Raw genomic sequence first — 23825 nt, forward strand, 5'->3', positions numbered from 1 at the left:
ATATATATATTTTAATATTTGCAGAATAAAATGCGGAAAAAACATTCTTACATTTCAACACAATTACGCGTGTAATAAATCACTTTTTGTAAATAAATATTTCAACACGGCTGGTGTATAAATAGAATTAAAAAGGACTTCTGACAAATTATTGCTTAAAATAGATATTGTTAACATTCTACAAATAACTTTTGTTAAAGAGTGACTAATGAGTATAGTTTTAATAGTATTTTTTTTAAAAAATCTGTTCTTTATATGTTTTTTTTCATATGTTCTTTTACTTTCCCTGGCTGTTATAACAGAGGAAAAAATATAACCTCTCCTCCCAAGATTTTTATAGTTTTTGGATTCGGGGTGACCTTAAAACAGAGAATTACCAAAACAGTTGGAGGTTCTTTCTATATATATGGATGTTAGTTTTTGTTCACCCCCTTTAAAGCTTAATGACTTCTGTGCTTTTTGTCGAAAATTTCTGAAATTTTGCAGGTAGGTTCGTGTATTAGGGACATTGATGCTCTTAAATTTTGGTGTTTAAAGATCTAAGAGGTGGGGAGATAGAGGAGGTCACGTGTCGTAGTTTCAGTAGGGTCGAACCTAACGAAGGTTTTACTCATTAACATTTAAAGTTTTTGTTCTTATAAAATTCATGTCTATCCTCAAAATTAAACTTTTTGACATTTTATAATAATTAATAATATAAAAATTTTAATAAAATCTCATAACAGATGGCGCCACACACAGTNATAAACAGAGATTTTTATTATAAAAATTATTTAAGCAAGTATTTTTAAAAATTTTAAACATTAAAAAAATACTCTTTTCTCATAAATTACCAACATATTAATTAGATGAATTTACTCACAACACGAAAACATTATAAATGAATGTAAGTTTATTTAAAGTTATTACACTTTTATCAAAATTAATGAGAGAAATTATTTTAAAGATTAATGTTAATGTTTAAAAATAATTCCAAAAATAAAGTTTTTACTCTATTTAAAATTTTATTTTATTTTTTTTTTTTAGTAAATTAATACTAAAGATAAATATTTTTCTTGCAATTTTCTTAAATCATTTTCCTAAGCTTATTCTTTTTCTTGTGGAAAAAATTGATTTTGTTAATTTTTTAATGAAAGAAATCTGTATTAAAATAATTGAGTAAACTCTAGTTTAATGAAAATTAATTCCTCTAAAGAATTAATAATATAATTGGATCATGTTCTTATAGAAAAAATAATTAAATTAAATTATTTATATAAAACGACTTTTTAAAAATTATGTTGTTAAAGATAAAATTTGAAAATTAAATCATTAAAAATGATTTACTCTTTAAACTTTTATATAGATTTTTTTAAAACTTATAATGGTTAAACTGTGTAAAATTTATTAAAAAGTTTAGTTTCTAAACCTCATTTTTTAGAACGTTCATCAAATATTCCAGAGATCAACATCAACAGCATCCAACATCATTGTTACTGCTGTTGCTTTTTTCGAATAGTTAATAAATATTCTATAACCTTAGAATATAAAGCGCTAAAACGAGAAAATGGCTTGATTCGTTATAAGGACCGAATCTACACCCGATATAAAGAACGTGGGTTCGGTTTCATTTACTGTTCTTGTATAAATTTAATTTACTATACTTTGTATACGTTCAAATAAGGAAAAAAAATCATGATTTTAATTTAAATTTCCTTCTTTAATAAATTAAAATTAATTATTCATTATTTTATTTATGTTTTGAAAACTAGAAGAAAGTTATTTTATTGTGACATAATCACAATGTCTAGCTACAATTTTTAATCACACTTCTAATTTACGGAGATGGAGAGCATATATTTAAATTAAAATATATGCTCTCCATCTCAAATTAGTAATGGCTTGCCCCTGTACATCATACTTTTCCTTTAAAAAGAGTCTCGTGCCGGTCATCTATGTAACTCTCTTCTGGGGAAATTTTTGAATTAAAATCACCTGACTTTCTATCTAAACCGGAAGTTCTCATGTAGTTAATCGTGGCCTCCTACCCCTAACATTTCCACATCTGGTCACGACTTTTATCTATCTAACTCTGTTCTCGAGATTAAGGAAAGACAGTCAGACATACAGTAAGAATTTATAGGTCTACAGTTTTTTCAAATTGCAGCCCAATAAAAATACAAAATTTCTACGGACGACAGCAAGGAAAATTTTCAAGAAATTCCTATATAAAATACCAAAAATATATTTATATTATATTAATTAAAAAACGTTATTAATTTTCACTATAAAAATAAAAAAGGGGGAAAAATAGCAAATAATTCGCGAAAAAAAATAAAAACATTGTAAATTGACAAGGCAGTATACATTCGACATAGAAATTATAAACTAACGAGTATAACAATGATAAAAATGACATTAGTAGAATAAAGATTAAAGAAGGGTGGAGATCGATTTATCGATTAATAGAAGCTAATTTTGTTGTAGTCGTTATGCGGTTGGCCCATGTGATGTGGTCAACAACGAACTACTTAATGAGTATAGTGGCCCAACTCAATTCAACTATTAAGTCTGATGCCAGATGCTGATGTCAGCTGCCGCAAGGTCGCTTTCTAAGGTAGTTAACGATGTTCCCTGTCAAATGACTTCATTTTGACGTCTTATCTTCTTTTCTTCCTTCTCAACTTGCCTTTCCTTTTAGCCAAATGCTTTCCTTTCAATCAATAGTTAACCAGAAATTACATCAACTAATTTCTCAATAACTTCAAGCTTGGTTTATTAATTTACTTAATAAACTACACTGTCGTCGAGTATTACGAAATGTAATTTTGAAGAATTTAAGTGGAAAGAGGAAGATTGCTCGAAATTTAAAATTCGAAAAATCCCTCTGTCAAAGTTATGAAATTAATCTCGATGGTCGAAAACTGGGCTGGTTGATGTATCAATTGAATTTTAAATATACGAAATTATCGTCGTTACGTCAATTATACTTAATTTTAAGTAATTATTGTTGTGCATTAACCGTAAACTAATTGATGAATTAAAGATTAGTCGAATATCATTTACGTTTTAATTACGCTTTAAATATAGAAAATATAATTGAGTCATTTATATTTTAACGTTGGAAAAATTTCATTGTTGCCTCATATTTAATTTTTTTTTTAATTTCATTGTTTCGTCACTACTTACGTAGCTAAAAGTAGAAAAGAAATTGTTACGTAGTGTGTCGGTTTCATATTTGATATTAAAGAATTTCTATTGTTACGTCACGCTACACTTTACATATTTAATCGTATAAAAAGTTATTAAATATAACGCAATAGTATTAGGCAATTTCATTGTTACGTAGGAGTTAACCTCTCAACAACGGTCATCTCTATTTTTATGTTCCCCTTACTGGCAATTGTTCAGAGGTTTTACTGTATTAAAAAAATTTATTGTTACGTCAGACATCAATTTCATTGTTTTCTCGGAACATCTGCATATTTAATATTATAAAAAATTCATTGTTGAGTCACTTGCAATTGTTGAATTCTAGAAAATCAAGTTAAGTAATCAGTTTAATGTAATTCTAGAACATAAAAATACTTATTACATTTATTACTTCGTATTATATTACAAACAGATTTTAAATTTTATCCTCATGATCGGTCTCGTTATTAATACTTCAGTTTTTTTTTTAAATTTAATTATAAAAATGCATTTCGTTAATTATTTACAGAACTTTATCATATTTTAAATTATATTTAAATAATATGTAATATATAAATCCGACTTATAAATTTTTAAAAACATTTTATTAGTAATAATATTATTTTAAAAAAATGTTCTTTCGCGTGTCAGCTAACACGTGATCAAATTATTGAATTTTTAATATTTTGTTCACATGAGTAAATATAGACGATTAATTTTTAAATAGTTAAAAAGATAAAATTTTGATAACTTCTATGCGCTTCATATTCAATTCACTTTGCTATAAATCAGTATATCGTATCCATTATGAAAATAGAAAATAATGGAAATTGAATTATTCTTTGTTTTATTATATCCAATCAATAACAACAGTTAAATATTTCCTCAATGATACCGAAAAAACTAGATTTCATGCTGAATCTATAACACAGTTTTTATCTGTGATGTTCGTGATAATGCTTTAATAATAAAAAAAATACCATTCATTTGTTAAAATAATTACAAATTTTTTAAAAATAATTTTCCTATAGGATCGAATTTTGGCACCAATTTGGTTTAATTCTACTATTTAATTGATGAATATAGTTTTATTCCGTTTATATCATTTAATCGCGTTAATCATATTTAATTGGCATTTTAGAAAAATTCATTGTTATATAAAATTGTAAATTTCGTATTAATTGACATAAAAAAAAGTCATTGTTACGTCAGTTGTCAATTTCGTTTTTGATTCTAGAAAAAGTCATTGTTACGTCAGTTGTCAATTTCGTTTCTGATTCTAGAAAAAAAATCATTGTTACGTCAATTGTCGTATTAATAATGGAAATATTCATTGTTATAGACATTTTCTGTTTCATGTTATGTAATATAAAAAAAATCATTATTACGTCACTTGTCAGTTTCGTATTTAATTATAGAAAATTTCATTGTTACGTCAAAAAATCAATTGTAGAAATTCTAAAACGTATTTCAACTTAATAAATGATTTTATAGACAATATGAAAATATTTTTCAATGCAAAATATATAAAATAAAATATTAAATTAAAAATTTTATCTTAATACAAGCGAGTATACAAATATATGAGATAAATTTAAATTAATAACGTGATATAATCAGTTTATTCCTTAAGAAACAATCTAATAATCAGCTGTTAGTAGAAACTAAAAAAAAGTACAAGTAGAAAAAAGTAATAGGTTTGTTAGGTCAAAATCGACTTCTTATTTATCTTTAATGATCATCCATTTAATGATCTCTCACCAAAGTTTAAATCCTTATCAGAAACAAGAGTTTTCAGTTATAGAGTTTGCTATATAATCAATGACGACATTACTCGAGATTTTAAGATTTCATACGTCTTGTATGAGTAAAACACTTGAAAAAAAATCGACAAAAAGCTCTATAAAAATTCTTCTTTTTCCCTAAATCCCTGTGGATAAAGTAGAATACGAAATACATAAAAATTACAGTAATAATAGAAAATTCTGTAGAATATTTATGCAAAAAATCTAAAAAAAAAATATAGCTAAGTAATTAGTTTTATTCAGTTATGAAGTCTGTTATTAATTTATAAACTTCAAATAAACGTGGATGATCCATCATCATCATCCACAGATCGTGAATATCTGGGAGGAGGATCGAATCAAACTTGATACTCTATACATTCATTAAGTTAATTTCTACCCATTTATTAAATTTCAACTAAAATTTTGGCTTATTTACCGATCTAAAATGTATTTATTTTAAATTTAATTCGGATTAAATTTAAAATAAATACATTTTAGATCGGTAAATAAGCCAAAATTTTAATTGAAATTTAGGATTAAATTTCGAATCAGTTTACTTTAATCTGGCTCAATTTAATCATTATGATGTTAAATCGCATTATTGCATCCCTTCTAATTCAGTATCATAGAAGAAATTTAGTGTTAATTCCAATTAAATCAATTAACTTTAATTAATTTAGATGCACTGGATCAGATTTAAACAATGTTTTCCAGAAAAAATATACAAATTATAATAAAAAAATCAACATGTGTTTCGTTGCATATACGTCTTTAACATTCATCTACCTTATAATTTTACAGTAATTTCTATATAATTTTGGTAAAAATATAAATTTAAAAGCTTTAACGTCTCTTATTTTAGTTTAAAATTAATTAAATTAAAAAAAATTGAAATTATATACGAAAATAATTTCAGTATCTAAGGTTCTTGACAGAAGTAAAACACAGAAAAGCATTTAAGACAAGTGTCTGGAATGAAAACAGCATTTAAATTGACCTTCTGTAACGTAAACAAGACGATTAGACATGTGTTGCAACCGGACAGAAATCTTTTATCTTTGTAACAGTAGAAGAGTGACATCGATATGTTGTCGACAGACATATCACGCAACCGTTCGACAGATTAAATTCCTTAAATACAAAATTACGCTATATAATATAAAGTATATTTTACTTTTTAATTTGAATATATAGAGGAGTTGACATTGATAAAGTTGTTTATTGATATACTACGCCATTCTTATCACGTATACTTACGTGTCTTTGCATACGAGTGACACATGATTAATAAATTCATGATTTAAATAGCTCGATGGAAGTATTGAAAAATCTGAATGCTTTACTTTTCGTATGAATATTAAGTAAAGTCAGCTTGCTGGGCTGGAAAAAATTATTCTCAAGCGCTTCTAACTGAATTTTATTAAGAATATTAACAACCATCTTCGATTTTCTTTCTTATTTTATTTAAATAATGGCATTTTTTTGTGCTATTTTCTACAAAATATGGGTATTATCGCTAGATTTAATTTACTATCTTTTACAATTTAACTACGTTATAGTTATATTTGTTAAATTTGAAGATTTAACATGCTAATTTAGCTTTTTTTTTCTCATTTTATCCGGTTTAATATAGTATAAACACTTAAAATACAGTCCTATCATATCCATTAAAGATACAGGATAGGACTGTATTTTAAATGTTTATACTATATTAAACAGAAATAAATTAGAAAATAAGCTAAATTTATCTTTAAATTTAACAAATATAATTAAACCATAGTAAAAATTGTAACAGATATCTGAGTTAAAATGAATTAATCAATTAGAAATTTAATTATCCCAATCAAAAATTAGTTGTGTGTGTAAAAAGTTAAAAAAAACATCCGCGTTTAGGCTACACCTTTAATATTTTGATTCAGATTAACGTAAACACCTTTAATCTTTCATATTGTATCAAGATTTAAGGTATTAGATTATATTATTCTGAAGGTATTGCTCTCAAGATAAATGCAATCTAGCGTATTTAATATTTCATAATGAAATTATACATTTCGATCAAGTATCCGGAACACTTAAAGATGAATTAGCTTGATCAAGTTTAATATGAACTAGTATCATTAATATTAGAAAAGATATGAACCATATCTTAATCAATATTAATGATGATAAATATTTTAACTATCATTAAACCTAATAAAGTATCTTAACATCAATTAAAATTCGATGCCAAGTGAATATAATCTAGAATATTTACGGTTGCAACTAAAAATTTTAAATAGAATTTTACTTAATCCCTTGTGTGTTGCTACACTGCACAACTTAAAGCCTTTAAATTGTTCTTAAAAGTAAAAAAAATGCTTAATTTTTCTAAAATTTACCCTTAAAAACATTTTTCCTATTAAGCACGGACTTTATACAAGCAAAAATATTTAATTTCGGTATAAAATGGTACTTCCCATACATTTTCCTCAATCAAAAATATATTTCTACACCCTTTTTATTTCTATATATGAAAAAATAAACACAGGAAATTTATGAGAATCTCCAGTTGCAAATACATTAAATAAATTGTAGATAAAAAATACAAGAGGGTGGTCAACCACTTCAGTATACAACAACAATTGACAAGTATTAAAAGATTAAATTTCCCGGTGTATCTTCTATCGAAAGCACTTTTTACAAAGTTATTCTATCCTCTAACTGAAAGTAGAAAGGAGATCCGGAGATCCGATAGAAAATTCTAAATTCTAACAGCGTGTGACCGGATTTTAACCATTCATGAGAAACCATGCTCATGTCATGTATAAAAAATAAAACGTTTAAGAAATAAATAGAAAAGTAAATAATCTTTTTTCTATCCTTATAAATAATGAATAAAGAATTCTACGCTTTCTAGAAATATAGAATTTTAAGTTTGAATCGAGTGCTTTTATTTATTTCTTTATTTTACAAAATATACCTATTATATCTAATATAAAAAATAGTTTTTTTTAAATCAAAATTAAGAAATAGCACACATAATTTTTATTTTTATTATTTTCTCTAACTTATTTTAAGTTTTAAAAATGATTTTAATGATATGTCGGCCTCTGCGATTTATGTTAGATAGAGTGAAAATAAAAAGCTTTGAAGATTGGTTAAAAGTTTGGTTCTCTCAACGATGATTGGATAAGAAATAAATACATATTTTCTTTCTTGATTGGCGATTTATTTTTTATTTCGATTTTTCATGAACAAATCGTCAAAAAGTTAAGAATATTACAAACAATAAGCGTTAAGACATGTATATTTTCAACCAATCAGCATTTAGATAAGAATATTTTAAATAAAATTATGTTTAAAATGTTACTTTATGTTTTTTTAATGGTCATTTTGATATTTTAAAAAGATTTCTATTAATTTTTAACATCTAAAGTTTATTTACGACTTAAAAATCATAAGTATAAATTTTTTTCTTCCAAATTTTAATCGAATTTACAAGAACACGAACGAGTTAAATATAAAAAATAATGGCACGAAAGGCAACAATTTCTTTAAATCCCTAGCGAAAGATGGAAAATTTATATTATAAAAAATTCTATAAAAATTAAATCGGCTGGTATTTATTAAATATACAATTTTGATAAAGTCTACTCACCGATTTAAGTTCGTGATTTTTACTCTGTTGTATCATGTCGTAGAGAGATAAGGGCATGACGAAATAACCCTGCCAAACACAATCGAGATAAATGTGCATACGTGATGCTCCATCATGTTTGCTACTCGGTGTCACGTGTAACAAAATACTTTTGTGATAACTGTGAAGATTCAGACCCTTAACTGGAAGATGCTGCAATCGAAGACGTCCACTCTCTTTAGTAGCTATAGTAACTGCAAATTTAGATTAAAAAAAATTAAAAAATAATAAAATAAATCGATCAACAATTGGTGAATATAAATTATATTTAAAAAAAATTAAATTACATATTTTTAAGATAAAAATCTATAGCTTAATAGCTATTATTACTTTCAAAAAATGCTTATGTTCGCGTGAAGAGAGGAGATGAAAGAAGGTTGAAAAAATTGTACAGACAGACAAACGTTTCAGTCGATTAACCTATTACACGTTTAAGAAAAAATCCTTTTTTTTTAAGGATCATTCTCAATATATATATATATAGGGAGAGAGGAAGGAAAGAAATAAAGTCAATGGAATTAAGTTTTTATTCCTCTGGTGAAAGTTACTTGATGGAAGCTCATCCATCATTTTTTGACATTAAAACGTTTGAAGTGAAGAAGATTTTATCCATTTTATTTAAAGAAGATTTTTATCTATCAAGGGATGTCTTAGTATCATTTCTGTTGCATCCTCTTACACAAAATTCCTTAATAATTATAAACAGGTGAGTGAGTGACGTGATTGAAATAAAAAAAATAATAAATCCTGTAAAAGATAGAAATTTCGAGAGAAGAAAAATTAAATTAATTAATTTTCTTTATAACTAATTATATTTGACTATTGTACTTCATTAAATTTAAATATGATCTTCAAAAGAAAAAATGTTAATTACAATTTACTAAAAAATAAAATCAGTTTGTGAAAAGTAATAAATGTTTATTACTTAACAATTACGTTTTATTATTATTATTTTTTTAATTGAGGTTTTATATAACAAGCAGACATTCGAACGAACGTCTTAAAATTATTCGAATGGCTGTTTTTTTACGTTAAAATACTCAAACGACACGATAAAAAAATTTTAAAAATTACGCAATTTTTTTTTTATATTTTAGGCTACAAAATCGTCATAAAAAATACTTTATTAGTTTAAAAAAATTGAAATAAAAATAAAATAAAAATTAGGTACGATTTTTATTATTTTTATGCTTTTGTTCTAACGGATTTCTAGGATTTTCTTCGAAATTACATTTTCAAAATTCCTCACAAAAATATTTCCAAAAAATGATATTGACACTTTTGAAACAAAAGAAAATTCCTTTCTTACTTTCTCTTCGACTTTTATGTCTAGAAAACAGAATTGAGGATTGTATATCCACTTTTGCCTCTTATAAGGATGGGGGATCAAAATTTCTTATATTGAGAACACATTTTTTTTAAGAAAAATTCACTCTTTTCTACACTCTTTTAGTGCTGTTAGCTAGGAAAATATATTGGCGATTAGTTACTGCTCTCGATATAACGTTACTGCTTCCTCGTATTTATCAAAAATAAGAGACAAACAGAAATGATCCAGGATAAAATATAAGTCCATTTTAACGCCGGTGTTTCAGATTAGAGACGATAACTGATTTTTCTTTTTGTTGTTTCCTACAAAAATGGTTGTAATATTTTCAGAGAAGAATGATATACTTTATCAACTTCTCTTCTCTCAATTTTCATATTTACCTCTTTGAATAAATTAATTTTCGATTTTAGAATGTTAGAAATACAGTTATTCGACTTTTAAACTTAAAAATTATTTATAAATTTCACAAAAGTATAGTTTAAACAAAGGAATTTTGATGAAACATCTTCGTGTGTTGCTATGGTAAATTTCTATAGAATTCACTTTCAATATTTGTATTTGTTTCCACGAATACATTTTAAGACTTTTTATAAATTTTTTTTTATTTTTTTTAAATGTATTTTTAATTTAAATAAATTTTCTTTAGAGAAGTTGTTAAATCTCGGTACTTGACCATTTTCACTAATAAGATTGCTTTTAATCTTCTTATAATTTTGTATTAAGATTTATTTATCTTACACAGTTTTTCATCTAGAAATGTAAATTTAACATTTATTTATTCAAAAAGTGCTTAAAATAAAAGATTTTTTACAGTTTTTTATTTTTATTTTTCTATTGAGTTCACCGGTAATCCATCAATCGAATATAGAAATAATGAAATAAAAATTAAATTTTATTTGTATATAATTATTAAATGTATAAAGATAAACATTGACTGCCATTTTAACATCTAAAAAATAAAATTTAAATGGTGCCAAAACACAAACTTAATCATTATAATCCTAATTCAAAACATTCATTGTAACTCATTATCATTAATTTCCATATCTATACTCTTTAAAGTTTGCTAAATATTTATGAGGTCTTTAAAACTTTTGTTTCTTCTCACTTGATTGGAATTTTTAAAAAGAAGAAAAAATTAGAAAATATTTTTAATGTTAAAGTACTTATTTTGACATCAGGTGAGCATATGGAACAATTATTATAATGACTTCCTTCATTTTGTTGAATTATTAAACAATGCTTTAGGCTCATTATATTAATTTTTCAAGTATTTCTTGAATTTTCAATGATAAAAAACTGGAATTTTTTGACTTTGATGTGTGATCTAATTTAACAAAAATTTCATTTTAAAAATTAATCTTTGCAGTGTCTTAAATTTAGCTAAAGGCACGTGTTTGTGCGTAAACTATGTTGCACGTGTTCTTTGTTTTTTTTTGTAGGATAGAGAAGATGCACGTGTTTATGTACAGTAAAGATGAGGAAACTTGTAAACACAAAGTAATGAAACACGTGATTTCTATGACTCACGTAAAACACGTGCGATTTTGTATGACAGTTAAATTATGTATTTACTGTAGGATAAAGAAGAGGTGCATATTTTTGTGACATAGAGATGAGGCACGTGTTTCTTTAGGCTAAAAATAAACAAAAAAAAGCTATTTTCATAGGTAAAAATTTAATAAAATAAGAATAAAAAACTCATTTTTTCTTTTCTAATTCATTTTTAATAGGTAGAACTATTTTTAAATTAAAATTTCTTTTAAAAATATAAATGCATGGCTGTAAATGTATGCAATTTTTATTTATTCAACATTATTTAATTATTTTCTGCTCTTAATTATAATAAAAAAAGGGAAAAGTGTTATTCGTATCTTGATAAGTTATGTACAAAATTTATATAGACTATATTTATTTAATTAAATAAATTAATTCATATAGAAAATATTCTGTTAACAATTGATATTGTGCTTCAATATTTTATTTATAGAAAATTGTGAAGAAGGAAAAGTGACAAGAAAGTGACGTGTAAATATAATAGAAAGAGAAAGTGTAAAGGTTATAATCACTGAAATTGTTTCGTAAATTTAATATGAAATCTAACTTTTTTTACGAGTGACGAGGAAATAACAATCCTTAATTTATATTATGAATATGTCAAGTAAGCGATCATATACATCATTTACAAGATCTTCAATTTTTGTATTTTTCCTTTAAATATTCTCGTGTAACCTTCGTGAGTAAACATGTCTGTATAATCTTCAAAAGGGAATATTTCTGCATTACTCCCACGAGAAAACACTTTTTACACAATCCCAAAAAACATTTTCTATAAAGGAACGTTTAGAAAGGGGACATTTGCGTATAGTCCTCATGAGGATGCAGCTTTATATAGATCTCAGGAGAAAACATCTTTGTATAAATATAATACTTAAAAAAAAATTTTCATGTGTTTCTAATGGTTACAACAACTTTCAAGGGTTATGTTTTGGTATTTCGTTTCAATTCTTAACAAGAGACATTACACTCCTGGAAAAAAAAAACATTTATGCATTTTTGAAGATAGTGTTTGACATTTTCTTATAATTTTCAACGAGAAACATTGCTGTTCAGGAAAGAAAATGTCTATTAAGTCATACATTCTTCAGAAGTGGGCATACAGTTTCCAGGGTAAACCATTTTTGCATACAGTAGCAAAGTAGTATGTATCTTCAAGCAGGAACAGACATTTTTATATTTATATATCCTGAAAAAGGAGCATTTTTATAAGCTTTCAAGAAAGATTTTTGTGTATATTTTCCTAAATCTTCAAATTCCCTTGTTAGTTTGTATGTCTCCAGAATGCCAGTTTCATTACATAATACCGAAAACAATTTTCTTGTGCAGTATGAAGTAACAGATAAAAAAAGAAAGAAAGAAGGAGACAATGTTCGAAGTTCTTTCCTTCTTATAAGAGAAACACGTGTTTCGCACGTGATATTCGACTTTAGCTGACAAGTCATTGGTTCGTCGTTGTCATGGCAAAGTAACAACTAAAGTTGCAACAGCTGTTTCGGTAACGATTGCCATCAAAAGGAGACATTTCTCAAGGAAAATGTCATGAGGAATACATGGTTGGATGGAATTGGCAAAAAGAATGTTACAAATTCGCAGTGTTTATCAATTGCTATTTTATAAAATTTCTTTTTAACTTTTTTTCGATACTTTATATTTTATTTTAATTAAAAAAGTCTGTAGTTTAGTGCTAATAAAACAATTGTAAAAATTAATTTTTTTTTATTTTTTAAGAGAGATTAAATTATTTTTGTTTTCTAGAATTTTTTTTCCAAATGTTTTACTAAAATTTTTTGACAATTTTAATAGCCATTTTCTTTATTAAAAATCTGAATAAAAATACAAATTGTTATAATTAATATTTTAAAAAAAATAATAAAAAAACATACTCTAAAATAATACTATATTATAATTGAAAAACTTAATATTAAAATTTATTATAGTTTTACGTTATCCACGTAATATTTAATCCTGTAAAAAATTAATTTTAAAAAAATGTAAATTTTTTCTTATTAAAAAAACACAAAATAAAAATTGACATATTTTTGTGGCGTTTTCTTTATTTACAATGAAATATACAATTTTAAATTGTAGATTTCATTCTAAATAAAAAAAACACAAAAATTGTCGAATTCATTACATTGAAATCTACCATTTTTTAAATAAAATTAATTACATTATTAAAAATGAAACGTATTTAACATTTTAATTGCGTTTTATAACGTAATTAACAAAGAATACACGTAATTAAATCCCACAAAAAATGATAAATTCCTTTTTTTTTGAACGTAAATCTACTTTTTTAAACACTAAAAATATAAATCACGTAATTAAAAAATTTATAAGAATAATATACATTTTCCTCTTCACTTTTTTAATTATTTAAAGATATGAAAAGTATCAAATTCCAACTTCAAGACCTTTTATAGACATATCGAGTTTTTATAAGGGTGTGGTTCACTTTACAAGATTCATTGGATAATTTTTAAAATTCTTAAAATATATTTAGCACGAATGAATGAAATAAAATAAAATAAAAAAGAATATTTAATATAATTCAAATAAATATTTAAAAATAGATTGAATATTCGGGACAGCAAAAAAAAAGAAAATAAAATAAAATTGAAACTGTTGTAAGTTTAATATAAGCTAGAAAATACAAGTGAAATAAAACAGAATGGGTGCTACTAGATGAACAATTCGTTCCATCTGTGTTCTGCTGACCTCAGTTTGTGGTCGAAGGTCATTTGCTGTCACGGAGATTGTCATAAAGAACAACCGTTCCCGTGTTGTTTGGAAAGTGAAACTTAACTAATGATTTCGTTATGTGGTCACCTTCAAAACCCAAGCAGCACTTCTTTTATCTCGCTAATAGCTTTGAACTTCCAACATCAATAAAAAGGAGAAAAAAGAAGCTCCTTTGGAAATCTACTTTTGTTTTTTTTTTCTTATTTTTTGAAAATGCAAAAATTCACAATGCATTTTTTTATAATTTAGATAGAAAAAATACAATAAAAATATGAAATTTACATTTAAAAAACAATAATTTTAATAGTTCCATTTCTTACTGACAGTTTATAACAATGAAATGAAATGTACATTTTAATTAAATTTGTAACAAAAATACAATTGCAATTTATAAATTTAGTCATAAAAATTGAATTAATATTTAAAATAAAATAACTTTTTTATAACAACTTAATCTTTAATTTGAAAAAATACAATACATAATTTAATTTAATTAAAAATAATTTAAATTTCAATAATTAATATAATTAAAACATTTTTTTAAAACTGTTTAATTCTGATTTTATAATGCGTAACAAAAATAAATTAATTTTATTTTCCAGGAAATTAATCTTTAGTTTTTTTTTTCTAAATAAATAAATATTTTTTAATTTTGAATTTCTTTTTAAAGCAGAAATTTTGAAAACTTAAATTGAGAAAAGATTTTTTTATGAAGTTTAAAATTGTGAGAAATTTGAATATTGGAAAGATTTAGAAATTCGAGAAAATCTCTTTTTTTTCGAAATTTGTAAAGTTTGAAACTAAAATTTTGAATATTTTTTTTTAATTTTGGGAAAATAAAATAGTTTTTTTAGATTTAATATTTTGGAAATTAACTTAACATTAAATATACATTTGTTAAAATATTGTAAAAATTCTCTTTAAAATGCGTATGTAAAAAGCCAATTTTTGAATTTAAACTTTTAAATATTTAAATGTGTATATATACATATATAAATTAAAACAATTAAATAAGAAAAATAAGTAATTTCTTTTTATATTTATTATGCTGGAAATTAATTCTGTTGTATATTAATTACAATAATAAAAAAGGAAATAAAACATTGTCAACACGAAAAAATAAAAAGAATTTCGGAAAAGTAATTAAATTATTTCAAATTGGGCTATGAGAATAACGAGAAAACAAAAAGAACAAAAAAAAATATACATAAATAAAAAAGTAAAACGGTGTTTAACCAAGAAAATAATACGTGAAAAAATGTATAAAAATAAATAAAAAGTAAAAATATAGTTAAGCAAAATTTTGCCTCGTTTGAAATGGAAGGAAAAAAACAAAGAAAATAATTAAAGAAAACTCAAGAATAGGAAAAAAATGAGTAAATAAATTAGAAATAAAGAAATTAAATCACTTTCTTGATTAAAATTACAAGAAAAAAGTGTATGAAACCTACAGTTTTCATTTTTTTACATTGAAAATTCATTAGTTTGTTTTGTTTTTCTTTCTATTAAACACACACACACACACATATATATATATACACATACACCCACGTGCACTGTTAAAACTTATAAACCATCAAAGGATTGTATCACGTCCTAAAATCGAAAATGAAACTAGGAAAGAGTTAAGATGGAATAGCAAGAGCGAACTATTTTATAGAGACGTTTAAAACCTGTCAGTTGTCGTTGCAAGATTGTAAATTTTCCACAAACTTTTACGATCCTCGGACTCCAGATGGTTGCCAAAGACATCATCCGGAGTGACTCGGATGAAGATGACTTGTCCGAGAAAATGTTAAATTGAAAGACCGCAAACATCATACAAAAGATATCCCAGAGGATAATATTTTGTTACACTAGCATCAAGCTGATCGATATCCTGAAGTTATTGTCCATTTAAACAATATTAAACCCAACTTTATCTTTAAAAATTCTTTATTTTTCTTACTTTAACGGTGTTCTTTTTTTGTTTTCTATTTTTTTTTGCGGTTATAAAAATAAAGAATTTGTCATCGTAATTTAAATTTAATTTTCTTATTTAATCTCGAGAGTTCGAAATCGTTATACTTCGTTGAGTAATTTATTTAAAAACTTTTTAGTAATTTTACTTTCTATTTTTTTAATTAATAAAATAACTTTGCTACTTTGGTAATAAAAAATGTAATTTACTGTACAGAAAATATACATATTAAATGAGGTTCTTTAAGCGTTAATGTATGATAATTATGATTTTTAATGACGTAACTGTAAATTAATTTTCTTTAATTATATTTAGTAGTATGTTAACATTATCTTTATCGGTGTGTAACTTAATAGAATTGCCAAAGGAAAATTGCTTTATATCCCATCTTTAAAAAAAATTTGATTATTTCTTTATGAATATAAATGTTAAAATGCTTTACTTCATTCGTATAAATTTTAGATTATTCATATTATTTAGACTTAATTAAATTGTAAATTTTTGGACTTATAAATCACATTTTACGCTAAAAATCCGGATTTTTAATCTTCTAATCATCAAAAATATTCAAAATTCGCCATCAAAATCCAAATTGTCAATCAGAAGCGACAAAAAGAAGGAAAAAAATTGAATTTTTGACAATTCGTCCGACTTTATTAATCATCAAAATAGGAATTTATCCCATTATCGCGCTGGAAAAATCTATAACTTCAATTATTTAGATGATTTCATTTATTAAATCACGATTTAGAAAGCTCGAATTTTCGATAATTTAGAATATTTCGTCACGAAACTTCACATCCTTCATCATATAAATCACTTGACTCATAATTGAAAAATCGAATTTTTTTTTTAAAAAAAGTTAATTTATATTTATCACAATAAATATTTTATTACATTAATGGTTTGATAATTTATAAACAAGAAGGATAAAGCGAAGGTTGGATACGTATCAGGCTAACTAACTAAACTGTAGAGCTAATTCTCTCTTTTTATGTATGAAGATCAGCATCAGTTGAAGCATTCAGTATCATCATTATCGAGTCCATTTTATTAGTTAGAGATAGGAAACGATCCTCTTTCATTATTGGCACGGGATGAGGGAAGGGAATTGGTGGAGTAAAACTTAAAAGTAACTAAAAAGATGCGTGATGTGAAGAACGAATGCTCGATTGATTCCATTACGGCATTACGGATTGCTTTTAAGTCTTCTTCTTCGTTTTTTTTACAAGTTAGTTGCTATTTTTCACTCTGATGCACAAGTTCACTTCCATTATATCAAGCGAGATGAAAAGGAAAAGAAATTCTCTCAATTCTTATATGGGAATTTTATAAATACTGCCATTTATGAATCGTTTTAAAAGACCATATATATATTTATTATTATTATTTTATTTTATAACTTTGTTGCTAATGTAGTAAAAAAAGTTTAAATTTAAATGATTTTTTTTGGAAAAATCAGTCACTTTTCTTGAAAGATGCTGATGCTTTTTATTTTCTCTTTCCTTTCGCTTTCGTTTATTTTACTTTACTTTTATTCAATTTCTGTTGTGAAAAATTTTATATATAGAAATAAAAACAGTTTTTTCAGCTAAATAAACACTCATTTTTACTATTATTTTAAATACAATTAGATTAAAATTATTCAAAAAATTTTATAGATGTTATAATATTTTTGCATACATGTTAATGTAATTTATTACAAATTATGTGCAATTTATACCATAAATTTAACATAGAAAACATAGAATGAAATTTTTATACAAATTTTTTTCCTTTAAAAAAAAGGAATTCGGGTATAAAATAAAAGACAAACAGTTAAAAACAAAGAATGTTTTCGTATGTAAATTGTATTAAAAATACAAATACTGCATTTACTTAAATTGCATTAAAGATACGTGCATTTTTATTTAAAAAAATATAAAATCTTTTAGTGAACAGAATTTAATATTTTTGTATTTTTTAAATTTACAATTTTATAAAAATACAGAAAAAATAATGTTTAATAAATACGCATTTTTGCATTTTTTTAAACAAAAACTATAATAAAACAAACTTTTATACAAATATGAAAATTTTATTTTATAATTTTTTCTATTTTAATTACACATAAAACACTTGGTTTTTCTTATAAAAATACAAAAATTCTTTTAATACAACCGAAAAATTACATAGAAAACATTAAAATATATTTTATATTTTTTTTATTTGATAAAAATAATTACTATAAACTAATAACAACTTTCATTGAAAGTTATTAAGATGCAAGTAATAAAAATAAACTTAAAGTAAAAAAAAAAGCTGGGAAAAACTGCTCAGGGATAAAATAATGAAATTCAAATTTATGTAGATTAGAGATAATGTAAAATATTCATTTAAGCTTGAATTATCACAATTACTTGAGAAATTATGAGGTTTTTATGTGGCTATTTATTTTAATAAACTTTGTAAAGTAGTTGTTTTAAATGTGGATAGAAGGGATGAAAAAAAATAATTTTAATGTCCTCCCATTGGACTAATAATTTTTGTTTAAAAGTATCTTTAACAGAATTTGCCATTAAGAAAGTAAATCTATGAGCTTATTTTTTAAAATTTACCTTTTAAAAAAATATCTATTACACGTTAATATATATTTCTGTATAAAACTTAAAAGTAACTATTGCATTTACTTTTAATGTCTTACTTAATTGTTTACTCTGGACATAAAAATCAAAATAACTTTCTTGTGTATCAATCAAACTATTTTATGCATTATAAAATTAAATTGCATAATTAATTATGTTTACTTAAGGTTATAAAAATAATTTGTAAACAATGTAATTTTTAAATATTTTATTAATAATACAAAAAAAAATTAAAGTTAATTTTTATAATAATAATTATCTGCATTTTTTTAAAAAATTGTACGTATTATGTATAATTTTAAAAGAAACTTTAATTATAATTAATTTTATATAATTAATATATTGTAGCTTATCATTTTGAAGCACTGTTTGTTTATATATCGAGATAAATATGAAAGAAAATCCACTTAAAGGAACGGAAAAACACATTAAATTATTTAAAATGACTTATATTATATATAAAAAATATATTTGTAAGAAATATTTTGATGCATTCTTGAGTAAAATTTAATCTTATAATTGAATTTTATTTTTAAAATATTTTAAAAGCTATATTTTTAACTTTATAATTCACATCACATAAAGAAGTAAAGATATCTGTTTATATAAATTACATTTAAAGTTTATATATATATATATAAACTCTTTTAATAACATAATTATCTATTATAGAAATTAAATTAAAAATATTAACTTTTTCAAATTTATAACGTTTTATTTTTTGTTTTTTTTAAATAAAATCTATAATTAATTTTTTATAAACTTTCATATCATTAAGAATGAAATAAATTAATTTTATTTTTAAAAATATTGAAAAAAATCAATTTGTATTTTTCAAAAAGTAATTAAAAAAAATNAATACAAATACTGCATTAGAATAGGAAAAAAATGAGTAAATAAATTAGAAATAAAGAAATTAAATCACTTTCTTGATTAAAATTACAAGAAAAAAGTGTATGAAACCTACAGTTTTCATTTTTTTACATTGAAAATTCATTAGTTTGTTTTGTTTTTCTTTCTATTAAACAAACACACACACACACATATATATATATATACACATACACCCACGTGCACTGTTAAAACTTATAAACCATCAAAGGATTGTATCACGTCCTAAAATCGAAAATGAAACTAGGAAAGAGTTAAGATGGAATAGCAAGAGCGAACTATTTTATAGAGACGTTTAAAACCTGTCAGTTGTCGTTGCAAGATTGTAAATTTTCCACAAACTTTTACGATCCTCGGACTCCAGATGGTTGCCAAAGACATCATCCGGAGTGACTCGGATGAAGATGACTTGTCCGAGAAAATGTTAAATTGAAAGACCGCAAACATCATACAAAAGATATCCCAGAGGATAATATTTTGTTACACTAGCATCAAGCTGATCGATATCCTGAAGTTATTGTCCATTTAAACAATATTAAACCCAACTTTATCTTTAAAAATTCTTCATTTTTCTTACTTTAACGGTGTTCTTTTTTTGTTTTCTATTTTTTTTTGCGGTTATAAAAATAAAGAATTTGTCATCGTAATTTAAATTTAATTTTCTTATTTAATCTCGAGAGTTCGAAATCGTTATACTTCGTTGAGTAATTTATTTAAAAACTTTTTAGTAATTTTACTTTCTATTTTTTTAATTAATAAAATAACTTTGCTACTTTGGTAATAAAAAATGTAATTTACTGTACAGAAAATATACATATTAAATGAGGTTCTTTAAGCGTTAATGTATGATAATTATGATTTTTAATGACGTAACTGTAAATTAATTTTCTTTAATTATATTTAGTAGTATGTTAACATTATCTTTATCGGTGTGTAACTTAATAGAATTGCCAAAGGAAAATTGCTTTATATCCCATCTTTAAAAAAAATTTGATTATTTCTTTATGAATATAAATGTTAAAATGCTTTACTTCATTCGTATAAATTTTAGATTATTCATATTATTTAGACTTAATTAAATTGTAAATTTTTGGACTTATAAATCACATTTTACGCTAAAAATCCGGATTTTTAATCTTCTAATCATCAAAAATATTCAAAATTCGCCATCAAAATCCAAATTGTCAATCAGAAGCGACAAAAAGAAGGAAAAAAATTGAATTTTTGACAATTCGTCCGACTTTATTAATCATCAAAATAGGAATTTATCCCATTATCTCGCTGGAAAAATCTATAACTTCAATTATTTAGATGATTTCATTTATTAAATCACGATTTAGAAAGCTCGAATTTTCGATAATTTAGAATATTTCGTCACGAAACTTCACATCCTTCATCATATAAATCACTTGACTCATAATTGAAAAATCGAATTTTTTTTTTAAAAAAAGTTAATTTATATTTATCACAATAAATATTTTATTACATTAATGGTTTGATAATTTATAAACAAGAAGGATAAAGCGAAGGTTGGATACGTATCAGGCTAACTAACTAAACTGTAGAGCTAATTCTCTCTTTTTATGTATGAAGATCAGCATCAGTTGAAGCATTCAGTATCATCATTATCGAGTCCATTTTATTAGTTAGAGATAGGAAACGATCCTCTTTCATTATTGGCACGGGATGAGGGAAGGGAATTGGTGGAGTAAAACTTAAAAGTAACTAAAAAGATGCGTGATGTGAAGAACGAATGCTCGATTGATTCCATTACGGCATTACGGATTGCTTTTAAGTCTTCTTCTTCGTTTTTTTTACAAGTTAGTTGCTATTTTTCACTCTGATGCACAAGTTCACTTCCATTATATCAAGCGAGATGAAAAGGAAAAGAAATTCTCTCAATTCTTATATGGGAATTTTATAAATACTGCCATTTATGAATCGTTTTAAAAGACCATATATATATTTATTATTATTATTTTATTTTATAACTTTGTTGCTAATGTAGTAAAAAAAGTTTAAATTTAAATGATTTTTTTTGGAAAAATCAGTCACTTTTCTTGAAAGATGCTGATGCTTTTTATTTTCTCTTTCCTTTCGCTTTCGTTTATTTTACTTTACTTTTATTCAATTTCTGTTGTGAAAAATTTTATATATAGAAATAAAAACAGTTTTTTCAGCTAAATAAACACTCATTTTTACTATTATTTTAAATACAATTAGATTAAAATTATTCAAAAAATTTTATAGATGTTATAATATTTTTGCATACATGTTAATGTAATTTATTACAAATTATGTGCAATTTATACCATAAATTTAACATAGAAAACATAGAATGAAATTTTTATACAAATTTTTTTCCTTTAAAAAAAAGGAATTCGGGTATAAAATAAAAGACAAACAGTTAAAAACAAAGAATGTTTTCGTATGTAAATTGTATTAAAAATACAAATACTGCATTTACTTAAATTGCATTAAAGATACGTGCATTTTTATTTAAAAAAATATAAAATCTTTTAGTGAACAGAATTTAATATTTTTGTATTTTTTAAATTTACAATTTTATAAAAATACAGAAAAAATAATGTTTAATAAATACGCATTTTTGCATTTTTTTAAACAAAAACTATAATAAAACAAACTTTTATACAAATATGAAAATTTTATTTTATAATTTTTTCTATTTTAATTACACATAAAACACTTGGTTTTTCTTATAAAAATACAAAAATTCTTTTAATACAACCGAAAAATTACATAGAAAACATTAAAATATATTTTATATTTTTTTTATTTGATAAAAATAATTACTATAAACTAATAACAACTTTCATTGAAAGTTATTAAGATGCAAGTAATAAAAATAAACTTAAAGTAAAAAAAAAAGCTGGGAAAAACTGCTCAGGGATAAAATAATGAAATTCAAATTTATGTAGATTAGAGATAATGTAAAATATTCATTTAAGCTTGAATTATCACAATTACTTGAGAAATTATGAGGTTTTTATGTGGCTATTTATTTTAATAAACTTTGTAAAGTAGTTGTTTTAAATGTGGATAGAAGGGATGAAAAAAAATAATTTTAATGTCCTCCCATTGGACTAATAATTTTTGTTTAAAAGTATCTTTAACAGAATTTGCCATTAAGAAAGTAAATCTATGAGCTTATTTTTTAAAATTTACCTTTTAAAAAAATATCTATTACACGTTAATATATATTTCTGTATAAAACTTAAAAGTAACTATTGCATTTACTTTTAATGTCTTACTTAATTGTTTACTCTGGACATAAAAATCAAAATAACTTTCTTGTGTATCAATCAAACTATTTTATGCATTATAAAATTAAATTGCATAATTAATTATGTTTACTTAAGGTTATAAAAATAATTTGTAAACAATGTAATTTTTAAATATTTTATTAATAATACAAAAAAAAATTAAAGTTAATTTTTATAATAATAATTATCTGCATTTTTTTAAAAAATTGTACGTATTATGTATAATTTTAAAAGAAACTTTAATTATAATTAATTTTATATAATTAATATATTGTAGCTTATCATTTTGAAGCACTGTTTGTTTATATATCGAGATAAATATGAAAGAAAATCCACTTAAAGGAACGGAAAAACACATTAAATTATTTAAAATGACTTATATTATATATAAAAAATATATTTGTAAGAAATATTTTGATGCATTCTTGAGTAAAATTTAATCTTATAATTGAATTTTATTTTTAAAATATTTTAAAAGCTATATTTTTAACTTTATAATTCACATCACATAAAGAAGTAAAGATATCTGTTTATATAAATTACATTTAAAGTTTATATATATATATATAAACTCTTTTAATAACATAATTATCTATTATAGAAATTAAATTAAAAATATTAACTTTTTCAAATTTATAACGTTTTATTTTTTGTTTTTTTTAAATAAAATCTATAATTAATTTTTTATAAACTTTCATATCATTAAGAATGAAATAAATTAATTTTATTTTTAAAAATATTGAAAAAAATCAATTTGTATTTTTCAAAAAGTAATTAAAAAAAATTCAAAAATTTAAATA

General features: G+C 23.5%; 1 protein-coding gene across 1 annotated transcript in view; it reads right to left on the reverse strand.

Annotated features, from left to right (window-relative positions):
* The window catches only part of LOC111628402 (cartilage oligomeric matrix protein-like), a 123877-nt gene that overhangs the window by 57147 nt on the left and 42905 nt on the right, over positions 1-23825 (reverse strand). Inside the window, exon 3 of the mRNA XM_023372176.1 lies at positions 8596-8828. Within this exon, the coding sequence (XP_023227944.1) occupies positions 8596-8828 (233 nt within the window). The remainder of the gene's footprint in view (positions 1-8595; positions 8829-23825) is intronic.

This window comes from Centruroides sculpturatus, unplaced genomic scaffold (genome assembly GCF_000671375.1).
Source record: "Centruroides sculpturatus isolate CEXI.00-Female unplaced genomic scaffold, Cexi_2.0 scaffold582, whole genome shotgun sequence".
NCBI lineage: Eukaryota > Metazoa > Arthropoda > Arachnida > Scorpiones > Buthidae > Centruroides > Centruroides sculpturatus.